This window comes from Ursus maritimus, unplaced genomic scaffold (genome assembly GCF_017311325.1).
Source record: "Ursus maritimus isolate PB19 unplaced genomic scaffold, ASM1731132v1 scaffold_13, whole genome shotgun sequence".
NCBI lineage: Eukaryota > Metazoa > Chordata > Mammalia > Carnivora > Ursidae > Ursus > Ursus maritimus.
Window position 1 is genome coordinate 61,577,220 of NW_024423675.1, and position 21,619 is coordinate 61,598,838.

Genomic DNA, 21,619 nt, shown 5'->3' on the forward strand with positions numbered 1-21,619 from the left:
AGTTATTCCTAAATAATTTGGTACACGTTTCAGACGAACTTGGTCCGTGTCATTGCACTGTTGCCTAAGAAGGCAGATGATGTGGTCTCACCGGAGAGCTCAGCAGGGAAGTGGCCATCAGAACCGCTCATCTGGAACGATGCCATCAGGCAGAACTTCATTCTGGGTAGTGTTCTTCAGCATCCAGAATGCTGATACATGAGACCCCTGGGGTCTGTGGGGATGTCACCTAAGATTTTTCTCCATTTTTGTACATTTCTAAATCCCCAGTACCCAACAGTGCACCTGGCAACAGGCTTGTAGTAACTATATATGGGTTGAATTGAAGGATAACACCGTAGCATTTCACAGCTTAAGAGACTCACGTGGTCAGCAGATGTGAAGTGATGTTTATCCTTGCTATAAACCAAAGAATCAGAGAATTAAAAAAGGAATGCTTTTTTTTTTTAACCTAGCAAATGGTAAAAGCACAAAAATCATACCTAGGGTTAGTGAAATGCAAGGACACAAGTTCTTTCATACAGGTTAATGTGGGTGTAAATGAATTTCAGTGTTGGGGGCAGTTTGGCGGTGTATCAAAGCCTTTATGTGCATGTTTTTTTTGACCTAGTAATTCTGCTTCAATAAATTTATTCTAATGAAACAATTAAAAAAGTACATGAAGATTTGTATTTTTCAGAGCAGGAAGTTGGGAGCAGTCTGTGTTTCAGTAGAGTTCTGGTTAAATAAATTAGTTTTTCTGCAGCTGTTAAAATAATAAACTGGTCAGAGAATAGATAGCACAAACTGCTATTGATTTTAAAAAAGGAAAAGAAAAAGTAAATGAATTAAAAGTGCTGAGTAACATTTTTTATTATAGAGAACTCTAGAAGGCTATCTCTGGGTGGTGTGTTTAATGGTTCATTTCTTTTTTTTCTTCTGTTTCTTTATAATAGGCTTTTTATTACCTTTATAATCAGAAGAGAAAAATTTTTTTTAAAGCCTCCTAAGACAACTGATACTTGAAAGGGGAAGTCCTCCATACCCTCCGGCAGTTCCCTCGGAGGAGCTTAGTTATGGAAGAGCTACCTCAGAAAATCACAGTTTAGTGTTCTGTCTAAAACTTATACAGTGATCCATTAAGAAATCAGATAACCTTATGCAAAGTATGTCTGTATCTTTTATAAAATTGCTGTATCCACTATGTTGTGAACTCTGATCTAAACCTCCAGACAGAATTCCTTGTAACCATTTGTTACAAAGTCCTTCCATGAGACATAGACTGAAAGCTGTATGGTCACATTTCCCTCTTGGTATTGGCTGCTAGAAATTTCAGAAATAAGTTTTATGCCGAACTGTGACAGTTACTAACGTCCTGGTATTGGTGTAATTATTTGCCCACTTTCTTTACAATTTTACCTTTTAAAAAGCTTTAAAAATTGTTCCCATCTAATCTGTCTTTTTATTACAAGCTGACCTCATTTCCGGTTGGGAAGTAAAGAAAGTAGAACAAATAAAATACACTTAAAAAGTATGTCAGTGATACCGTCCTCCTCCCACCAGAGTGGCTGAGATGAAAAAGAAGTCAGGGAGACGCGGAAGCGGGCGAGGATGCGGGGCAGCCAGAGCTCTTGACTCCGCTGGCGGCCGTGTAAGCGCTACACAGAGACGCGCACACGCGGGCCCTGCTAGTCCCTCCTCGTGCCACACCGCTGTCGTCACAGTGTCACGCAGTGTTGCGTGGCAGTAAGGAGGCGCGGTGACAGCTACTTTCACAGGCGTGGTGTTGAAGGCAAGAAGCCAAATACAAGTAGCACACGGCGTGTGATCCCATTTATGGCAGCGGTCAGAACGGGCAGAATGAATCTGCACCGGCACCGTTACATCAGGACTAGTGTGCCTCGGTAATTAGTGACTCAGAGGGGGCATCCGGGGGGCTTCTGGGGTGCGGTGGTGGTGCTTGTTGATCAGAACACGGTTCACACTGGTGCGTTCCATTTGTGAGCCCTACACTTAGGGTACACATATAGTTTTTGTAGGTATGTTACCTTTCAGTAAAAACAAAATATGTGACACACTTGAAAACTCAGAGCCCATCATGTGGCTGCCTGTTCAACCACATCCACTTCTTCAGACAGGCCTTGCTGTTTGATGGAATTTGACGTGTGAGGGTTTCTATTGCTGCTGTTTGGCGTTTCCTTGGAAATCTTTGGCTTCCGGGGACTTGAGTTCACTGTTCCCTCCGTGTGTGCTGGTCTCTGTGGCTCTTACCTGCCCCTGGGCGTCCCCATTGCTTTCACTTGCCAGTTCTTCCTTGTTGGTGGAAATTGAGTCCAGGATGAAAATTACCCTGGTTGCTTCTCCAACCAACTGGGAGAGAGACTCATCACAAGGGCAGCCCCATCCGAATGTTCGGATGCTCTGTTTTTGGCAGAATACATCTGCCCTTGTCTTGCCTGCTTTGAGGGCTTTGTCTTCTGTCTGGCATTGTCGTTGATGCCGTGTACCGTTACACCGAGAAGCTTGATTTCTCTCCTTTTGTTCTCATGCCCATACTTTGTGAACATCGGGTTCATTGATTTCTATTACGTACATGTCTGTTTGAAGTGGAGCGGCAATCCTTGTATATCTGCCTCTTCTCTCGGCTCTTGTTCTTCTGGGTACATCTTGCCCACATCCCGTTGCCATGTTGAGTCAAGACCACCCTCCAGGTCTCGCAGGTACATAGGAGAATACTGCTTATCCCCTCTGTTCTTAAAAAAGTTTGTTTCATTGGCCGTGCTGTGCATACGCAGTGGAGTGTAGACTTTAGACATGTTGCAGATCGCTTTTACTCATTTTCCAGTCATTTCCTCCTGAGCCTTGTGAACACCTTCTCTGCACACATCCCCGCAGCTCCCTGCATCTTCAGGGCTGAGCTGGGCATTTTCCCCTCTAATTAAGTGCCCTTTAGGTCAATTCTTGAGTGACACTGCCATCAGCCGTTCACATTTCATTTCCTCCTTTTTCTTCCTAAACCACAACTTTTCCCTGGGGGATGAGATTAGAACAACAGCTTGTGCTCTTCAGTCCTTCAGTTTTCTGTCTGGTAGACACCCTCCGGTTTCCATGTGAATTGAGAGGACTGGCAGCCGGCAGCATTCGAGAAGCACTGACTGGATTCTTGGGTCATACTTGCCCTGTTGTTCTCATAGGACAAATTACAAAAGCGTATGTTAGGCTTTCCCCCTCCAAATATTTCTATATAGTATCTTTTATATTGGTGTTCAAGTGTTGGAAACCCAGGCTGTGAATCTGAGCCTGGAACCAATTCCAGGGCGTTGCTTAGTGCTGCACCAGGTTGCTGGGAGTACCACCGATCTGAGCAGCCAGTACCCCGATGCGCCCCCCGCCCCAGAGGTTCCTGTGGCTACCCCAGTCAAAAGCCTTGGGGGGAGGGGTGCAGGATGTCATGAAGTATTTGTTCTCTGCCATAACGTTAGCTCCTGGGGACATTGTTACTGACAAGTTCGCGGCTTCTTGTCTGCTCAGTATTTGACATCGTATTTGCTTGCATATTGGCAAAGTAGGTGCTCAGCAAATGAACGGATGATTGGAGAACCGGACCGAAACTCTGTAGATTGTGATGAGGGAGAAATGGCCTTGCATATAAAATGGATGCTTGTTCCAAAGTCAGTGTGCCGTACTGCAGGGTGAGCCCAGTCTCCGGAAGAGCAAAGGCGGCTTTGTGAAGGCCACAGGACCTTCACATGCCGGTGAATGGATTGATTGCTCTTAAGATTTCAAAGTAAATGTCTAAAACCTGAATGTTTTCTGGGAGTTTACTCTCTTTATTTTTACTTATTTTACTTTTTAGTTTCAAATGTACACATTCTGGCTTAAAAGTAAACGCAAAACCAAACCCTGCTAATTCCATACAGTGAGGTCCACACGGTGCCTAATCACGGCACTGGCCAGGCACTGGCCGGCTGTTTGATAGAATCCCCATGGGCCCTTCTCTTCCTATCCCTGGCATCACTGCATCCATGTCTGTCGTGAGGGGCCAGGGCCCTGTTCTCTGAACTTCCCGCATTCTTCTTGGGCTCCCTCAAGGGAAAAGACTTTTCAAGCCATTGGCACAAGTGGAAACCAGACTGGGCTGGGAGGCTGGTCTGGTCCCGCAGGAACACAGAGGTGATTCCTCTCAGCTGCTGCTAGCGAAGGGAGCCCCCTGAGAGAAACCCTACGTGGATATGGTTTCCCTGGATCGGGGGTGGGGGAAGGCACAGCAGGAGCAAAGGAAGACTGGCTAGGGCGCGGCACAGTTCTGAGGGTCCGCTGTGCACCAGCCGCCCGCCCCGGGCTCCGGCCACAGGAGGGAAGGCCAGAATCGAGCACTTGTTCCACCTCACCTTCCTCCTCCTCCCGCCTGTGAGCTCTTAGTTTAGAACGAACAGCATGTTTTACGTTTAGCTACATTTATGGGATAAAGCATTGTTTTCTAGTGTTAATTTTTAAAGTGAGCGAGTTGTGTTATACTGTTCTGACAGTCTCCCTCCTTTAGGGGGTCCTTAGTTCTTTTACTTCTCAGTCTCTTGAGGGTCAAATACTTTCATCACTGTAACTTTAAACATATTTTGTGAATTTTTTCCTGATGCTAACACATTTTCTTTCTTTTCTTGATTGTGCCTTACGATCTGTTTTTTCAAACTAGGATACATATTACACTTTTTTCTATTTGAGTATCATGTTGACATTGGTACCCCCCATCGGTGCTCATAACTGCTACTCTGATCATCTTGTAAATGATACTATTTAAAATGCAAACACCATAGCAGTGATCATAATAGTTACATTATGTGTCGGATTTACAATAGCGGCTCTTATTTATTGAACTTGTGCTGCTTGCCAGGCACTGTGCTAAACTTTTTATAAGTATTCTACTTAGGTGTTCTGATAATTCTACAAAGTAGATAATAGTATCCTCACTTTATGGAAGAGAAATCTGAGGGTTAGTGAGATTAAGCTAGTTTCCCAACTAGACAATAGAAGAGCTGGGATTTGAACCTGAGTCTCTGATTTCAAAATTCATATGCCCTTAATCACTATGATCTCTACTTTCTCATTAACATTGATTGTTAATTGTTGGGTTTTGTTTGATGGCTCTATTGAAGTATAATTGACATACAATGAAGTGCGCCATTTAAAATAAAAATTTGATCCGTTTGACGTATGTACACACCTGAGAAACAATCACCATAATCAAGACAATATGCATACCCCTCACTCCCTAAAATTTTGCCCCTTCCTCCTGTTACCTTCTCATCCCCCAGCCACTACTGATCTGCTTTCATTATAGATTCATTTGTGTTTATATAAAATTTTATATAAACACAGGACGCCTGGGTGGCTTAGTCAGTGAAGCGTCTGACTCTTGATTTCGACTCAGGTTGTGATCTCAGGGTCATGAGATCGAGCCCCACTTCGAGCTCCATGCTCAGCACAGAGTCTGCTTGAGATTCTCTCCCCCGCCCCGTCCCCCTACCCCTTTGCTCGTACTCTCTCTCTCTTAAATAAATAAATCTTTTAAAAATGTTTATATAAGCACAATCTTACAATGCTTGAATTCTTTCACTCAGCGTAATTATTTCGAGGTTAACTGATGCTGTTGGGTGTGTCAGTGTTCATCTCTTTTGTTCCAGTGTGCCGACACAGCGAAGATTATTTATATCCGTTCACCTGTTGAGGGACATTTAGATGGTCTCCAGGTCAGGGCTGTCGTAGGGCTGCTGTGAACAGCTGTATATAAATCTTCGTGTGGACAGGTGCTTTCATGTCTCTTGGGTAAATACCTAGGACTGGAGTGGCAGGCTCATGCGGAAGGGGTGTGTTTGACTGTTTGAGAAACTGACAAACTGTTTCCAAAGTGGTTGTATTGCTTTACGTTCCCCCGGCAGTGTATGAGAGGGCTCCAGTCGCCTCACACCGTCGTCAGCCCCGGTATCGTTGTGTTTTAATTTTGGCCATTCTAGTTGGTGTGTAGCGGTGTTTGTTGCATGCTTTCATCTGCAGTACTTCGAAAATGTCTTCTGGCTGGTGTTTTTCTGGCAAGAAATCTGCTGTCCTTCCTTATCATTGTCCTCTGAATAGATGCTCCTCCCCTCCCCATCCCCTCTACCCTGACCTGCTAGACTTTTCTCTTTCACTTATTTAAACAATTTGGTTCTGATGTTCTTTGATGTACTTTACTTCATTTCTCTCACTTAGGGGTCATTGAGTTCTTCGATTTGTGAGTTCGTAGTTTTCATTAAATTTGGAAAGATTCCTGTCATTATGTCTTCACATATTTTTTCTATCCTCTTGCCCACCCCCCACCCCCCAGAGGTCAAATACACATCTCTTAGGCCACCTGAAGTTGTCTCACAGCTTGCTGATGCTCTGTTCAGTTTAGCTCTGGTTCATTTAAAATCATGTCTCTAGTCACATCTCCATCATGTTTGCTCATCTCTGTCATGTCTGTTCCACTGTCATTCCTCTTCCAGATTCCGATCTCACGTGTTCAGACTTTCTTCTATATTCTCACTGCCCTTATTTGCTAATTCCATGTCATCTGGGATTCCTGGGGCAGTTTTGATTGATTCGGTTTTTTCCTCGTTATGGTTCAGATTTTCTTGGTTTTTTTTTACATGTTAGGTATTTTTCTTTTTTCTTTCTTTCTTTTCTGAGTATAGTTGACACACACAGTGTTACATGTCTGGTATTTTTTATTTAATGCCAGGCATTACTGCTGTTAGATTTTGTATTCTTATAAATGTCTTTGAACTTCGTTCTGGGATGTTCTCAAGGTACTTGGAAATGGCTTGATTTTTTTAGGCCTTGCTTTTTAACCTTTGCTAGGTGGGACCAAAGCAGCATGAAATCTAAAGCTATTTTTTTTCTCACCACTGGGCAAAAGCATTTGGGTTATGCTACCCAGTGCCCCTTTGTGCATTTTTTTCTCTCTGCCCATGGGAGCAGACACACTATTCTTGGCCCTCCGTGAGGGCCAGTGATCCTTTTCAGGGATTTTTCCCCCAGCCACAGGTGGTTTACTCACAGTCATGCCCTGATCAATGTTCAGGTAGAGACATGAGGGGGACCGCCTTTGGCAGGTGTCCAGAGCGCTCTCTTACAGTTCTCCTCTCAGTACTCTGTCCTTTGAATCACAGCCAGTAGATTGTCTCCCCGGACTCCCAGCAGTGTGTCCATCATTCTCTGCTTGGGCTCACTCCCCACCATGGCTTGGGGCAGCTAGAGGGTTCACCTCTCTCATCAGCCAGAAATTACTGTCGCTTGTTGCCTCCTGTGTAGTGTCTTACACTGTGTGAATGTGTACCTGTGTGTGTATTTTAAATGTTTCAGGTAAGTTAGGTAAATTTCATGTCCATAACTCTATTCTGAAGTAGATTTTTCAAATTGCTCAAATGATTTGAATGCATTAAAACAGTGGGGCTCATTGGCCCAGTGCAGTGCGGTGTTCTGGGGTCTGGTGAGAAATGTGGCTTGTGACCAAGGTTGAAGGGCTGCCTTCTGCCTGCCGCCGGTGTGTGGTCCATGCACCCTCGGCTCTGTTAGGCGCATACTTGGTAGGAGTGAAGCTGCACAGTCAGCATGGGAGCCGACACCTGTAAGTCCGTTGTACTTTATGGTGTCAGATTCATATTTATATGTTTCACTTAATCGTTTTTAGAACATCCTACCTACTCATATTTTTGCATCTTTTAAAAATCTGTTTCTTTTAATGGAAAGCATGGCTTTTTCTAATAAAGGGATTGACAGTATTGATTTTTCTTTTTTAGAGAGTACATGTGAGGGTGGGGGTGGGCAGAGGAAAAAGGAGAGAGGGAATCTTAAGCAGGCTCCGTGTTCAGCACAGTCTCACAACCCTGAGATCATGACCTGAGCCAAAATCAGAAGTCAGATACTTAACTGACTGGGCCACTCAGGCACCCTGACAGCATTGATTTTTTGATATGAGATTTAAAAGCCAAATGCTCTTCTTGTGATTACAGAATAATTTGTCACATTTATCATTAGTATGACCATTTAAAACTATTTCCAACTTTTGTAATTAAGATTTTCAAAGTCTGTGTTCTTTAATATAAAAATAAAATGTACTAAGTGTTAAAATTTTTGGAACATGTAAGAAGGCATAAGGAAAGAGAACATTTAAAATTACCTGTAGTCTCTCATGAGAGATTATGGACTCTGGGAAACAAACTGAGGGTTTCAGAGGGGAGGGGAAGTGGAAGATTGGGATAGGCCGGTGATGGGTATTAACAAGGGCACGTATTGCATGGAGCACTGGGTGTTATACGCAAACAATGAATCATGGAACACTACATCAAAAACTAAGGATGTACTGTATGATGACTAACATAACATAATAAAAAATTATTAAAAAATAAAATTAGCTGTAGTATCGTATCTAGAGATAACTATTATTAATAATTTGGTGTATTTCCTTTTAGATGCATTTTTTTTTTCAGATTATTTTCCTATTTTACATTTTAGTGGAAGACTTATGACCCTGCATTTTCCCAGTTGGAAATTTGGTTCCGATTCGTCTTTGTGGTGCTTACCTTCATTGTCACTGTAAGTCCCATTTGCCTGACAGACCATGTCAGAATCCTAACAAGGGCAGAGTTAATTTATGAATTATGATTATCAAAGTGTGAACTATGAAGGCAAACCGTAAGAGACTCTTAACTCTAGAGAACAAACAGGCTTACTGGAGGGGAGGCAGGAGCGGGGGGCGGGGGGGCTGAATGGGTGATGGGGATTAAGGAGGACACGTGTTGGGATGAGCACGGGTCCTGTATGTAAGTGATGAATCACCAACTTCTACTCCCAAAACCAGTATCACACTACATGTTAACTAACCTGAATTTAAATTTAAAAAAAAAAGTGTGAACCACGTGGGAGATGAGATGCTCCATCCACTGGGCCGACCTGATATTACCAGATACTCCGAATGTCTGCTAGGGTGCTGCAGTGCAAAGAGTGCGTGGTGTCTGTTAGCAAGGCCCTCTGTGCGGTGTCATAGTGATGACAGACCCCTGACCTCTAAGTAAATGCTCATCACGGTGCAGTGACAGTGCCTTGCTTGAGCGACCTTCTTTCTGTGCAGGCAGATACAGCACATGCTGGAGTTTTTACATTTGGAAAATCGTACCAGACCTTTCAGTCTTTGGGCTTTTTCAGGAGGAAGGCCTCAAATGAGTGGGTTTGACGGTGCAAGCTTTTGGCTCCTTTGGGGTCTGAGTTCAGTGTCTGCAAGCACCCTGTGACTTTGGGGGAGATGCTTGCTTACCCTTGAAGCACAAGCAACCCCCCAGAGGCCCAGTCAGTGAAGATGGGAATTTAAAACTGGAGGAGAATCAATACATACACACATACATACTGGAGGAAGACGGGGCCTGCCTTGGGGTGGTATCCCACCCCTCAGCTGCTTGCCCCTTGCTGACGCGGAGGGTCCGCCATTCGGAAGATACGTCCCCTCTTTGCAGTGGGGTCACTCCACCTGCCACCCAAGCAAGGATCACTTGGTGCTTCACAGTGTAACCCACACAGAAGGACCTAGGCTCGTCGTGGACAGATATGTGAGGAAAGTGCCAGTTGGTGGTGACATGGGATCTGGGTGTGGAGGGGGCGGATACAGCCGCTGGCAGACAGTGGAATCGGCAGAGAGCTGGGGATCTCGGTCCCAGCCATGCCCAGGACTTCCCCTCACGAACTTACTAAAGCTGAGTGGGGAACTGCAGTTTGTGGTTGCCCCGCAGAAATCCTTGCCATTTCCTGAAGCGTCTCTGTTGTCTGAGGGTCTACTGCCCCATTCTGGGACCCAAAGGGCAGGCACCCAGGGCACGATGTTCTTAAGAGAAATGAGCCTGAGCCTCACAGCCTGGGAGAAATGGCCCATCAGCCTAGGAAATCTAAATTCCCTAGGAAATCATTGGCTTATGTTAGATTACAGAAAAAAAAAAAAAAAAACAACCTCTCCAGGTCTTTCTATACAGATTGTGTAATGTTTTAAAGTATTTAAAGAAGCTCCCATGGCTCAACACAGCTGCTTGAGGGAGTGTTTGAAAACAAACGCATCCTCTGACCATGGTTATCAGCCTCACTCCCTTTCGTTTGGGGAGCCCTGGTGCCCTCCTTAGAAGCTGGTGCCATCTGCAGATGTCACATGGCTGGGAGCGTGTGCCCTGTCCCCAGGGAGGTCCTCTGTGTGGCTCCGTGGGGCCGGCCTGATAGAAGTTGCCTTTCCCGGGGGAGCTAGGAGGGGTGGGGGCAGAGGGGTTATGGCTGGTGTGTTCCCTGCCGCTGCCTGCCTCTGGGTGAACAGCTTGTGACCCTCTTACCAGCAGCTCCTTGCCAGTGATTCACCATCTAATCTCAGGCTCAGTCAGTGCCACAAGGGGTTAACTCAGAGGTTTGGCTGACCATCCTTCTGGGAAGACTTCACGTGGTAACTAAGCAAGGGAAGCACACGCAGTAACTTGAGTTCCTGATTCGGCTTGCAGTGCCTGTTTGCACATTCCCTCCGGAAGTTTTCCATGCGAGACTGGGGGATGGAGCAGAAGTGGATGTCCATTCTTTTGCCGCTGCTGCTGCTTTACAATGGTAGGTGCCCATTTTCATTTTGGAGCTTTCCCCCTTGAAAGCTTCGAGCTGGAAGGTGTGCCAGAGCTACTCTGGACGCAGAGCCTCCAGAAGCACCAGGTGGCCGCTGGAGGAACAGGTAGCAGCATCCGGCAGAGCACGTGAGCCGCGCTGCGCCGGGACGCGGCAGGTGCCTGGCCGCTCCCACGAATAAGCAATTGCTTTGGTAGTTAAAACCTGGAAGGGCTGCGCACACAGCCACCTTGGAACTTGGCTGAAGGCGGCCAACGCTGCCGTCTGTTCCTCTTCCCCTGCTCCAGAATGCGTTTGCTTGTGGAGCTGCGGCGCCGGGATTCCCAGGCCTGTGGGGAGGAGTGGATGGCGGGAGCAGACGGCGCTCTGTAATCATCGCTGGGGCAATCTGTTCATTGGCTTTTAGGTTTTTTGAAAAACAAAACAGCCTTTAGTTCACTAGCTCCCTTTGGCTCTGACTGAGGAGAAGGCGAGGGTGAGTTCTGCCCTCCCCGAGAGGACGGATGCCCTGTGCTGGGTGGGGTGAGCCTGCCCCCATCAGGACCTTCCGTCTGCTGCCTTCCAGATCCCTTCTTCCCGCTCTCCTTTCTGGTGAACAGCTGGTTCCCGGGCATGCTGGACGATCTCTTTCAGTCCGTGTTCCTGTGTGCCCTGCTGCTCTTCTGGCTGTGTGTGTATCACGGGGTACGCGTCCAGGTGAGCACCCACCCTCGGCCCTGTAGAGGGTGTCAGAGACCCTGTCCTTCCGGCCCACGCTCTGGCGACAGTCCTTATGATCACCTTCTCCTTGAGAATCTGTCTTCAGCCTCTGTCAACAGAAGATTGCATGCGATGTAGAAGTGATCGGGGTGTCTGTGATCTACTAGGGTTAATGGTTTGCTAGAATTACTAACTTATTTCTTACGTTTTTTGATTTTTAGGGAGAAAGGAAGTGTTTGACTTTCTATTTGCCTAAATTCTTCATCGTGGGTCTATTGTGGTTGGCTTCTGTCACACTGGGAATATGGCAGACGTGAGTAATTTTGTTATGTGTGAAACCTCAGGCACGGAAAGCATTTGACAAAGGTGGACAGACCAAAGTCACTGTATTTTGTGAACCCATCCGGAAAGGAATTTGTCACCAGGGTTTCAAGACTTGATAGCGTGACTTGAACTGAGGATTTATTTTAGCCTGACTGGCATGTAGGTAACACAGTTCTGGTCTCAGCCGCAAATGAAAAAGACCACGTTGTTTTAGGTTTCCCTTTCAAAGTGGCAAAGACGTCATTGTCTGTAGGAATGACGCTCAGGGGTCCTGGCTCGCCCCTCCCCACCGGAAGCTTTAGTTTCTCCTTGGGCTAGCATCCGTGAACTCCCCATCTCTGCATCCCCATCCCTGCACTGGCTCCCAAGGCTTATGGTGTTTAGTGGTTTTGTCCTTGTGTAAAATGGGACCACAGCAGAAGCTTGATGTGGCCACAGCCCAATGCACCCGAGTAGGATTTTCTGCAGAAACGACTTCCATTCTAGGGGTGTGGTTTTGGCCCTCAGCACGTCTGACTCCACAGCCCAGCAGTGACAGCACTCAGCCCGCCTCGTCTCCCTGCCCGGTCCCTGCCTCCTCAGCCCCTCAGCTTCACTTGAAAATGAGTTGCATGGAAGCTGGCATTTACTTTCATAGCTTTCTTTGTGTACTTGTCTATTCGCAGTGCCCATTCCTGCTATTGAAAAGGTGCCTGAAAACAATTCTTGACATTGCAGGAGAGGTAGTGTAGGGATTTTTTGGAACAAAAAAATACTGCAGCTTCCCAGTATAGACAACTGTGGGCCAACAGTTTAGTAGCACTGGATGCATTTCCAATGTGAAATTTAGGATTCCTTTTAAAAAATCTTACTGTTGGTTAGCAAGTAGTTTATGTTAGTAAGTTTTATTTATTTTTTTATTTAAGTTTATTTATTTATTTTCATTTCTACACCCAACGTGGGGCTTGAACTCACGACCCCGAGGTGAAGAGTTGCACGCTCTACGGCTGAGCCAGCCAGGCATCTCTGTTAATAAGTTTTTATAAAAAGCCAAATGAAAGTATACAATGAAAAGTGAGCTAGTTATTGATCTATGATTTTTTTTTATAATACTGTATTTTCAGAGTTAATGAATTACACGATCCAATGTACCAGTATCGAGTTGACACAGGAAATTTTCAGGTAAGGATTATTAATGATGCCTGAGGGTTTAAGTGCTGTTTTTAAAACTTATTGAATTTTGTGACTTAATTGTGCTGCTGATATGAGCTTGGTAACTGGCTATTTAGGGGAGACTAGAGGAGGTTCATGAGTGCAAAATTTGGAAAAATGTGTGAGTAGTATTGAAAATTAGCTTTTAAAAATGAAGTTGTCAGGGCGCTGGGGTGGCTCAGTCAGTTAAGAGTGTGTCTTCAGCTCAGGTCACGATCCCGGGGTCCTGGGACGGAGGCCCCATCAGGCTCACCGCTCGGTGGGGGGTCTGCTTCTCCCTCTCCCTCTGCAGACCCCCCTGCTGGTGCTCTCTCTGTCTCTAAAACAAAAAAGATTTTATTTATTTATTTGAGAGAGAGAGAGAGAGAATGAGAGAAGGAGCAGGGGGAAGGGCAGAAGGAGAGGGAGAAGCAGGCTCCCCACAGAGCAGGGAGTCTGATGTGGGGCTTCATCCTGGGACTCCGTCATCATGACCTGAGCCGAAGGCAGACGCTTCACGGACTGAGCCACCTAGGTGCTGAAATAAATAAAATCTTAAAAAAAAAAAGTTTGAAAGAATATTCAGCAGAAATCGCCCTTGCTTAGAAGACGGTGGTTTGGTGTGAAATGAACATTCTTCACCTGATACGTCATTTCGCTGAATGTCCAGACTTAGTTTTCCAGGACTAGAGGTATATTTGTTTATAAACACTAAAATTCTTTTTAAAAGAAGGAGGTCTTGGGATGCCTGAGTGGCACAGTCAGTTAAGCATCCAACTCTTGGTTTCGGCTTGGGTCGTGATCCCAGGGTCCTGGGATTGAGCCCCGCAACTGTAGGGCTCCCTGCTCGGCGGGGAGTCTGTCTCTCCCTCTCCCTCTGACCCTCCCCCCCGCTCCTGGTCTCACTGGGTCTCTCTCAAATGAATAAATAAAAAACTTAAAAAAAAAAGTTGTCGCTCCCATTCCTTGGTTTATGGTTGAGGCACAGAAGGTGTGTCAGATTTTACGAGTATTGTTGAGCAATTAAGAAAACATGTTTGTTCATTTAATTGTCTAAAGTCAAGAAAGGTTTCCATGCAAATGAATGGAGTGGCCAGGCCGGCTTGTGTGGGCCTGCAGGCCTGGCAGCCACAGGGCCCAGCACTCTGGGTGATGCTCTGCTCTCACCAACGTAGAATACTTTGTACTTGCAAACAAGGGGTCCAGTGTTTTTATTTTACACAGAGGTCCGCAAATGACTGTCAGCCCTGAGTGTGGCTTTCCCTCGAGTCTCCAGGTTTATAGGCATCCCTTGGCGTCTCACAGGGCAGCCCCTCCTGGGCTGGCTGCTGAGCCCGGGCTTGGATGTGCAAGGGGCCGGGGGCCAGAGGGAGCCCTGCAAGGTGTCTAGGAGGCATGCTCCCAACAGGGCAATGCCAGAGGCACAGAGTTGAATCCTGAGCTTGGGTGATATCCAGCATTTCTCTGGGTGCTTTCAGAGCTTCCCGTGAGGTGGTAAAATCTGCGGTTCTTTATGGGAAAGAGGGAGGTTTAGTGAATGATGATATCTTAAAAGATGTAACTTGTGTTGAAACGACACATGTCCTAGCAAGTAGTGTGAGCACCTGATTCTTAACCAGATTTCAGCAGGGGAGTACTGGTAGCCTTTCCATTCCATTCTTTAGAAGTTTGAGGAGTTTTGAAGGTTGCTCAGTGTATGCCTTATGAGCAGTGTGCCATGAGCTTTGTCCTCAAAGCACATAGGACCTCTTGAGGGCGAAAAAGCTTAGCAGAAAGTACAGACCAGTGTGCAGTGTCCTGCCAGCTGTGCCCTTACGGACAGTGGGCCTGAGTTACTAGGGGGAGGGGGTGCCTTTATTTGTGTTCTGTTCTTTTCTTAGTCTTATTATGCTTTAATAAGTTCTTTTGGGGGAAGGGGCTGCACCTGGAGCTGGAGAGGAGGGGAGGCATTCTGGGGGAAGGGAGGCACTGCTGCAGAGTTGTGTGGGGCAGTGGGCCGAGGAAGCCATGCAGGAGACCTGAGTTAGGGCAGGCTCAATGGGGGCTGCGCCTGAGAGGGGCACCGGACACCCCTGAAAGGTTTGAGGCCATGTGTGTGACGGGCTGGGCCTCAGAGAAGCCTTTTGTCCTTGAAAGCGTGACACTAAAGGAAGGGACAGGGAAGAGCTACTTTGACACATTGTCAGGGAAGATTCTGCAGACCCCAGTGACAGATCATATACAGGGCTGTTGGTTGAGTATAACTCCCCAGATTTAGGTAAAATAATATAGGTTCACGCTAATCTGTTACTAGAGCTTTTGTCTGGTCCTCATTTTTCATGTGGGGAAACTAAGGGGTGTTCAGTGGTCTTGTCTGAGGTCACATGGGGCCAGTACCTGGGCCAGTGCACCAGCTGCCTGGACAGCCTGTGGGTCACACCTGTGCTCCTGGGGCCCACCTCCCACCATCCCTAGTCCTCTGTCTTCCCTCTGCAAAAGGGGTAACACTGCAGTCTCTCCCGAAGAGTTGTGCAGGTTGAATTGACCAGGAACACAAAGCGCTTGGCCAGCATTTGGAAATACTTGAGCAAGGCAGCCGTCACCATGGTTATGGTCACCTCTCCCCTTCTCAGTCAGTGGCCTAGGTCTGTTACTAGAGGAAACACTGGAAACCAGACCTCCAGAAAACTGAAAAAAGCTGAAGACCCGTCACTGGTATATTGAGCACCTGCCACGTCCCAGGCCCTGTGCTAGGAGCTTTCCGTGCATCACGGAAGGAGCTTGGGTTCCGGCTCATCTGACTGCAGAGGGCTGGGGCTGTCCCCAGGTGCGCCACCTGTGCTCACAGACAGGGTGAGAGGCCGAGTCTAGATAAGGAAGTCACAGCGGTGTGAACACATTCTTGTCTGTGTTACGGAGTGACCTTCAGGATTCTAGGCTCCTGTTAAAAATGTGCGGCTTTCCTGCTTGTGGTGGTGGGAGGAGGAGCATCGAGCCCCATTCTCACTCGGTTGCCCGTCTTGTGTCGCTCTAGGGGATGAAGATTTTCTTCATGGTGGTGGCAGCTGTGTATATCTTATACCTTCTGTTCTTGATAGTGCGGGCCTGTTCCGAGCTACGTCACATGCCTTATGTAGGTAAGTGCCACGTCACAACTGCCCAAGGCAAGGGGGCCAGGAGTTGACCTCACACAGTGGGAGGGGTGGCTGGAGTCCACCCAGCAAGAGGCCTGACCTGGATGGGGACCTATCACTCCCTCATGCAGGGGGGACCGGTGCCTTCGGTCTCTGGAGAGCCACAACAGGGCTGAGTGGGTGCTCTGGGCCTTTTAGACAGTGCCTCGGGCCAGCACTGAAGGGAGGCCTGTGGGGTGGAAGCCACCTGGGGCCCTGGGTGCCAGTGTGGCTTATGGAGGTGCCTGGATCCTTCCAGAATCGTATCTTGTGGAGGAGGTGGCAAGGGCCATTTTCCTAGTCCTGAGTCAGGGCAACTCACCTGATCTCCTAGCATCCTTTCCCTCAGTCTGTCACAACCAAGTAATAATGGCCACAGTCTCTCTGGGGACCCTCCTCGACTCTGGGGAGGTGGGACAGCATTTCTTCTGGGCTTCAGGTGCACACAGGCTTAAAGTCCAGACAGAGGAGGGGTTTTGTTCAAGAAGCTTTGTTTACTTTTGTCTTTATTTTTAAGCTCCCTGAGATGAGAATGGAATTTACTTCCAAAGTGGTGTAATGGGGTATTTATTTCTCTTTCAGATCTCAGGTTAAAATTTTTGACTGCATTGACTTTTGTAGTGCTCGTCATTAGGTAAGAAGACTTTATTTCTTGAAAGAAGCAAAACAACAGTTTGTGTTTTCCTGTCATGAATATCTTTTCTCCCCTTCTACAGAGTTAATTTTAGGGCATTTCTAGCCAGATCTGTTCATTAGGGCAGAGGGCCTCTTGCGCAGGGCGGGCACTGAGTGTGCACAGTGGCTGGGGGAGCTCACGTTGTGGGAATGACCAGGGGGTGAGGAGCCCGCCGGCCCCGTGCTGGGGGAGCTCCCGCTTGCTCGCCGGCGCCAGGAGGTGGAGCGGCCACAGCCCAGCGCGGGGTCAAGAGCTAGAATGCCATGCGTGTGTACTTGGCACCTGGCATCCTTTTGGTGCTCCAAGGAGAGGACTGTGCATTTGACTTCGGTACCGGGGGTGTCCTTGACCTGCAGCGTGTGGCCCTGAGGGGAGGGGTCGCTTCGGCGGGAGTCTGTGGAGGCCGAGGCCTAGCGGATGACGTTGTTTCTGTGAATGCGTGCCAGATCGTTGTTGGGTTGGTGGTGGTTTGTCTCTTTCTGCTAAAATCCAAGTCCAGAGGGGAAAAATCTAGTCACTTGCTTTTCTTTCTTGGCGGTTTAGATGGCAAATACATGGCTGCCAGCCCTTTTCCTTGGCGGGAGCCGCATGGAGACTCTGAGAGGCCGGCTTTGCAGGGTGGCTCTGGGTTCCCCGGCTGCCCGAGCTGCGGCCTTCTGTGGGCACCCGTGTCCCTTCCCCTCCGGGTCGTGCTCATCGCTCACCACACCACGTGAACTAAGCGTGGACTTCCGTGAGCTTGCGCTTCGTTCAGCATCTGCATTCACCTGCAAACAGCAGTGCCCATGTCGTGTGGGCAGCCCTTCCTCAGCGCTTGGTGCACAGGCGGTCTCACGTCTCACACGTGCTCCCTCATGTGCCCTTGTGCCCTTTTACACATACACTCCTCACACACCCTCTCACAGCCCCCCTCACACACACACACAGCCCTCACACACACCTCTCACATCTCGCCTCACACACACACACCCCCTCGTACCCAGTCACACACTTTCACACTCTCTCACACACACCATACACTCCCTCACACTCTCACACCCCCCACACACACACACCCCGCCTCCCAACACCCGCACCCCTCATATACACACTTACTTTCACACCCCCTGACACACACTCACCCCCCTCATAATTCTCTCACACACTCACCCCCCTCATAATTCTCTCACACACTCACATACCCCTTCACACACACACCCTCTCACACACACACTCATACCACACCTCACAGCACTCTCATACACCCAACACCCCCTCATACTCACACTCTCAACACCCCCTTACACAATACTCTCTCACACCCCCTCACACACACACCCACACCCACCCACCCACCCCCCCTACACACACCCTTCACGTCCCCTCACATATCCTCACCCTCATGCTGAGTCCACAGGTTGGGAGCAGGATACCAGTAGTGACCTCCATAGAGTCTGACTTAGAAATCATTCTGCCTTTATGGTCTTTCTTCATATAAGTTTCAAGGGGACTCATTTATTTGTCCAACAAGCGTGTATGGAGTGTCTGCTCTGGTCAGCAGGCCAACAGCTTCCTCCCTATCATGGGATTTATGGAGGAAGACGGAGATAAACAAGTAGATAAATAGCGTAAGTCCTATAATGAAAACAAATGTGATGGGGGCAGGAGACGTTCTGCTTTAGACAGGGAGTGGAGGGGACGTCTCTCTGAGGAGGGGACTCTTGGCCTGGGGCCTGAGGGAGGAGCCCTGGAGACTCATGGGGACAGCAGGAGGCTTGGTGAGTAGGGGGAGCAGCAATGTCCCGGGAGGTGAGGATGTGAAGGGAGGGGGAGAGGTGAGGTCGGGCCCTGCACGCCGCCAGGAGTCCCAGTCTATTTTCGGGGATGGGAACCCTTGGGAGAGATCAAAGCCAGGAGGTGAAGGGCTCCAGTTTACATTTTTGTTAGCAATTGGTCTTGATCCTTGTGGACAGTGGACCACAGGGAGGGGAGATGAGCACAGGGTGCCGGTTTGGAGGCTGTGGAGTTGTTGAGGGGAGAGCTGCGTCAGCTGTGGAGCTCCCTGTCCTCAGAACCTTCTGTCATGTGTATCTGCAGGCAGGTGTCTGAACAGAGGTGCCATGCTTCCTCACTGCGAGAGTGGCTGAGCCTGAGGAGGGAAGTGTGACTAGGGAGAAGCAGATTTTCCTCAGGGCCTTGTCATTTGTGATAGGAGTTGGTCAGGGAAATGAGGTCTAAGGCAGTGCGAGAAGGGAAGGAGAACGTGCCGATGGGGTGCTTGAAGGCCCCTGATGCAGGGCTGCGACATGGTCTGTGTCATGGTTGGCTGCTTCTGCCCCAGCAGCTGCCCTCCTGGGTCTGAGGCCAAACACGTGAGGCACAGGCGGTGTGTGCGTGTGCGTGCGCAGGCGCGTGTGCACACATGGGTCCGTGCAGAAATCATAGTGAATGGACCGCGTGCACGGGGTGAGTGGAATGAGTTCTGTGAAGCCAGTGCCATGTCCTCATCTATGTTTACTTATTGTCCCTCCCCTCTTTTTTTCCAGCATCGTCATCCTTTATTTAAGGTTTGGAGCCCAAGTATTACAAGACAATTTTGTAGCTGAACTGTCAACTCACTACCAGAATTATATCCTTTCAATGGGAAGCCTTCCGCTTCAGGACTATGCTCTGCATGGAGTGGTTAGCGTGTCGGGGCTGCAGACGTGAGGAAGAGGCAGGTCACCGCACTGTGGTGCCATGTGTGCCACGGGCCCCACCACGGCTCACCCCCGTGGGCGGCGGCGCAGGCTCGGCAGGGTGGAGCGGTCCCGAGGGAGTCACACTCCCCAGCTGCTCTCCCCACCACCCTGCTGTCCTGTCCCTGGGGATTCTTCAGGAACCCAAGCTCCGTGCAGAACTTCGCATCAGTCTGGGGTGCCTGCTTCTCCCCACAGAGCACTGAGGGGAGGCTGAGCCCGATTTGAGAGTCCTCTCACCCCATCACGCAGGTGTATCCAGCTGCAGTGTCCGCAGGTTGTGGTGATTAGGGCAGTTCAAGCCTGTGTCCCCAGGAAGGGCTCATAAGATAGTAGGACGTCCTTCGAGTCCTGAGTGTGCCTGAGGTCCGTGGGACAGTCTCCTTGTCTCCACGCTCAACTCTGCAGTTGCTTGGCGGCTTATGGAGCTGCCACTCCCCGTTTCGGTGATGGCGTCCATCAGGGGGCGCTTTAGAGTTAATCCCTTACATCTTCGCTTCTTTCCTTGGGGCTTCTTACATCCTTAGAATTAATGTGGGATTTTTCAAATTTTAGTGGCTGAATTTCACACTAACCTCTTATCAGCTTCTCAGAGGGGTCTGTAGTGCAGAAAAGATGGAGAACGACTGGTTGGAGAGACTTCCGGTTCTTCATTTCATTCTTGATTTACCTGTATGCATGCATGGCCCTCCTGCCCTTTGTGAGTAAGTTGATCACACCAGGTCCTGCCACCTCCAGAGGTTTCCATGGATAGAAAAGAGCATGGTGCACGTGTTATTTACAGGTGACCTTGAAAGGTTATTGTAACCTTTGGCTGTGGGCTTGGCCTGTGGCATCCTGCTGTCTGGGCTGTGGAACCCCGAGGTCCTCACTGGTGGTGAGCAATAGAAAGGACTGTTGGTGGTTAGAAGGAGCAGCTAGACTGAAAGCAAAGACCCCAACTGAAATGTCCAAATACGTAGTGTTCCGGGGCTGCCGATTTCCCTTGACCAGTATCACCAGCAGAATTCTTATCCTTCTATGGCTTGTTGAACTTTTACCTCTACACTTTGGCCTTTGTGTATTCTCCATCGAGGAACGCCCTGTATGGTAAGCCACCCTGGGGCTGGGTTGCTGCCAGATCACTTCACAGCGGTTCCGGACCCACGTCCCGGGTTCCCTGTTAGTGCTGCGCCCCATAACTCTAGCAGAGGGAGACGGGGTAAGCTGCAGGGTAGCCCTGAGTTGTCGTTAGAACACGTGTGCCATGGCATTACAGCACGAGATGGGAACAGGGGTTCTGTTAGTGGGTCCCGGCACAAGCGCATCCCTCAGCCGAGTGAAGCCAGGTCTGCTGAACACTAGTGCCGTGGCCATTCAGAGAAAGCCAGAATGTACAGCTCCCCTCACCAAAGCCGAGCCAGACTGTCACACGGGCTGAAAAGGACGGGAACGCCCTGGAACTCGGGCAGGGGTGTAGCATTTCAGGCCCACCACCCGACTTCCGTGTACTGGGGGCTCTCAAAGCACCTTCGTGAACATGCCTTACTCGAGCCCCACAGCAGCCCTGCTGTCAAGGTGCAGTTGGGCCCTTCTGAGATGAAGAAACCAGAGTGGCTCGCTTCCTGCCCAGGGGTGGGAGGGAGCAGGGCAGGTGCCTCTGGTCTCCCGGGCGTTTTCCGCCCCCGCTGCCCACGTGGACGTAGGAGAACGTAGCCGGATCGCAGTGGCCATTTGAGGGCTCCTCCTGAAGCCTCTCCTCCAGGGGCTTCCACACTCGGTCTGCCCAGCAGCCTGCCAGGTAGTGATGCTGCCCTGGCTTGTACGTGAGAAACAGGCTTGGGAGGCAAGATTTGTTCTGGTCACGCAGATAATAAATGGTGGAAGCTGGGATTTGAATCCTGCTCTTTCAGGCTTCTGTCCTTTTTCTATAGCATCCTGCCTCCCCAGGCTAATCACGTGAAAGTGCTTTTGTTGGCTTTCAGAGTCCCAGCTGAAAGACAACCCTGCATTCTCCATGCTGAATGACTCTGACGATGACGTGATCTATGGGTAAGTCACTGCCTCTCTGAAGGCTGTCCTGTTGTGAGCATTCGGCCTGGTTCTGTGCATTTACTGAACAGGCTGTTAATCATTCTAAAATGATTTTCGAGACATTATGACATTTCTTTTCCCTGGGAGTGTCCTGTGATCCCATGGGGTTCTGATTTCACGTTGTTCTGACTAGATTGAGTGGTATTCCCTTTTTTTTGAACACTTAGCAGAGG

General features: G+C 48.7%; 1 protein-coding gene across 1 annotated transcript in view; it reads left to right on the forward strand.

The window, feature by feature from the left end:
• Nucleotides 1-21,619, forward strand: part of TMEM181 (transmembrane protein 181) — a 52,273-nt gene that overhangs the window by 27,180 nt on the left and 3,474 nt on the right. The window contains exons 7-16 of the mRNA XM_040628011.1: nucleotides 8,512-8,592; nucleotides 10,524-10,623; nucleotides 11,201-11,331; nucleotides 11,556-11,647; nucleotides 12,762-12,819; nucleotides 15,842-15,944; nucleotides 16,563-16,614; nucleotides 19,182-19,264; nucleotides 20,373-20,462; nucleotides 21,338-21,404. Of these exons, the coding sequence (XP_040483945.1) occupies nucleotides 8,512-8,592; nucleotides 10,524-10,623; nucleotides 11,201-11,331; nucleotides 11,556-11,647; nucleotides 12,762-12,819; nucleotides 15,842-15,944; nucleotides 16,563-16,614; nucleotides 19,182-19,264; nucleotides 20,373-20,462; nucleotides 21,338-21,404 (857 nt within the window). The remainder of the gene's footprint in view (nucleotides 1-8,511; nucleotides 8,593-10,523; nucleotides 10,624-11,200; nucleotides 11,332-11,555; nucleotides 11,648-12,761; nucleotides 12,820-15,841; nucleotides 15,945-16,562; nucleotides 16,615-19,181; nucleotides 19,265-20,372; nucleotides 20,463-21,337; nucleotides 21,405-21,619) is intronic.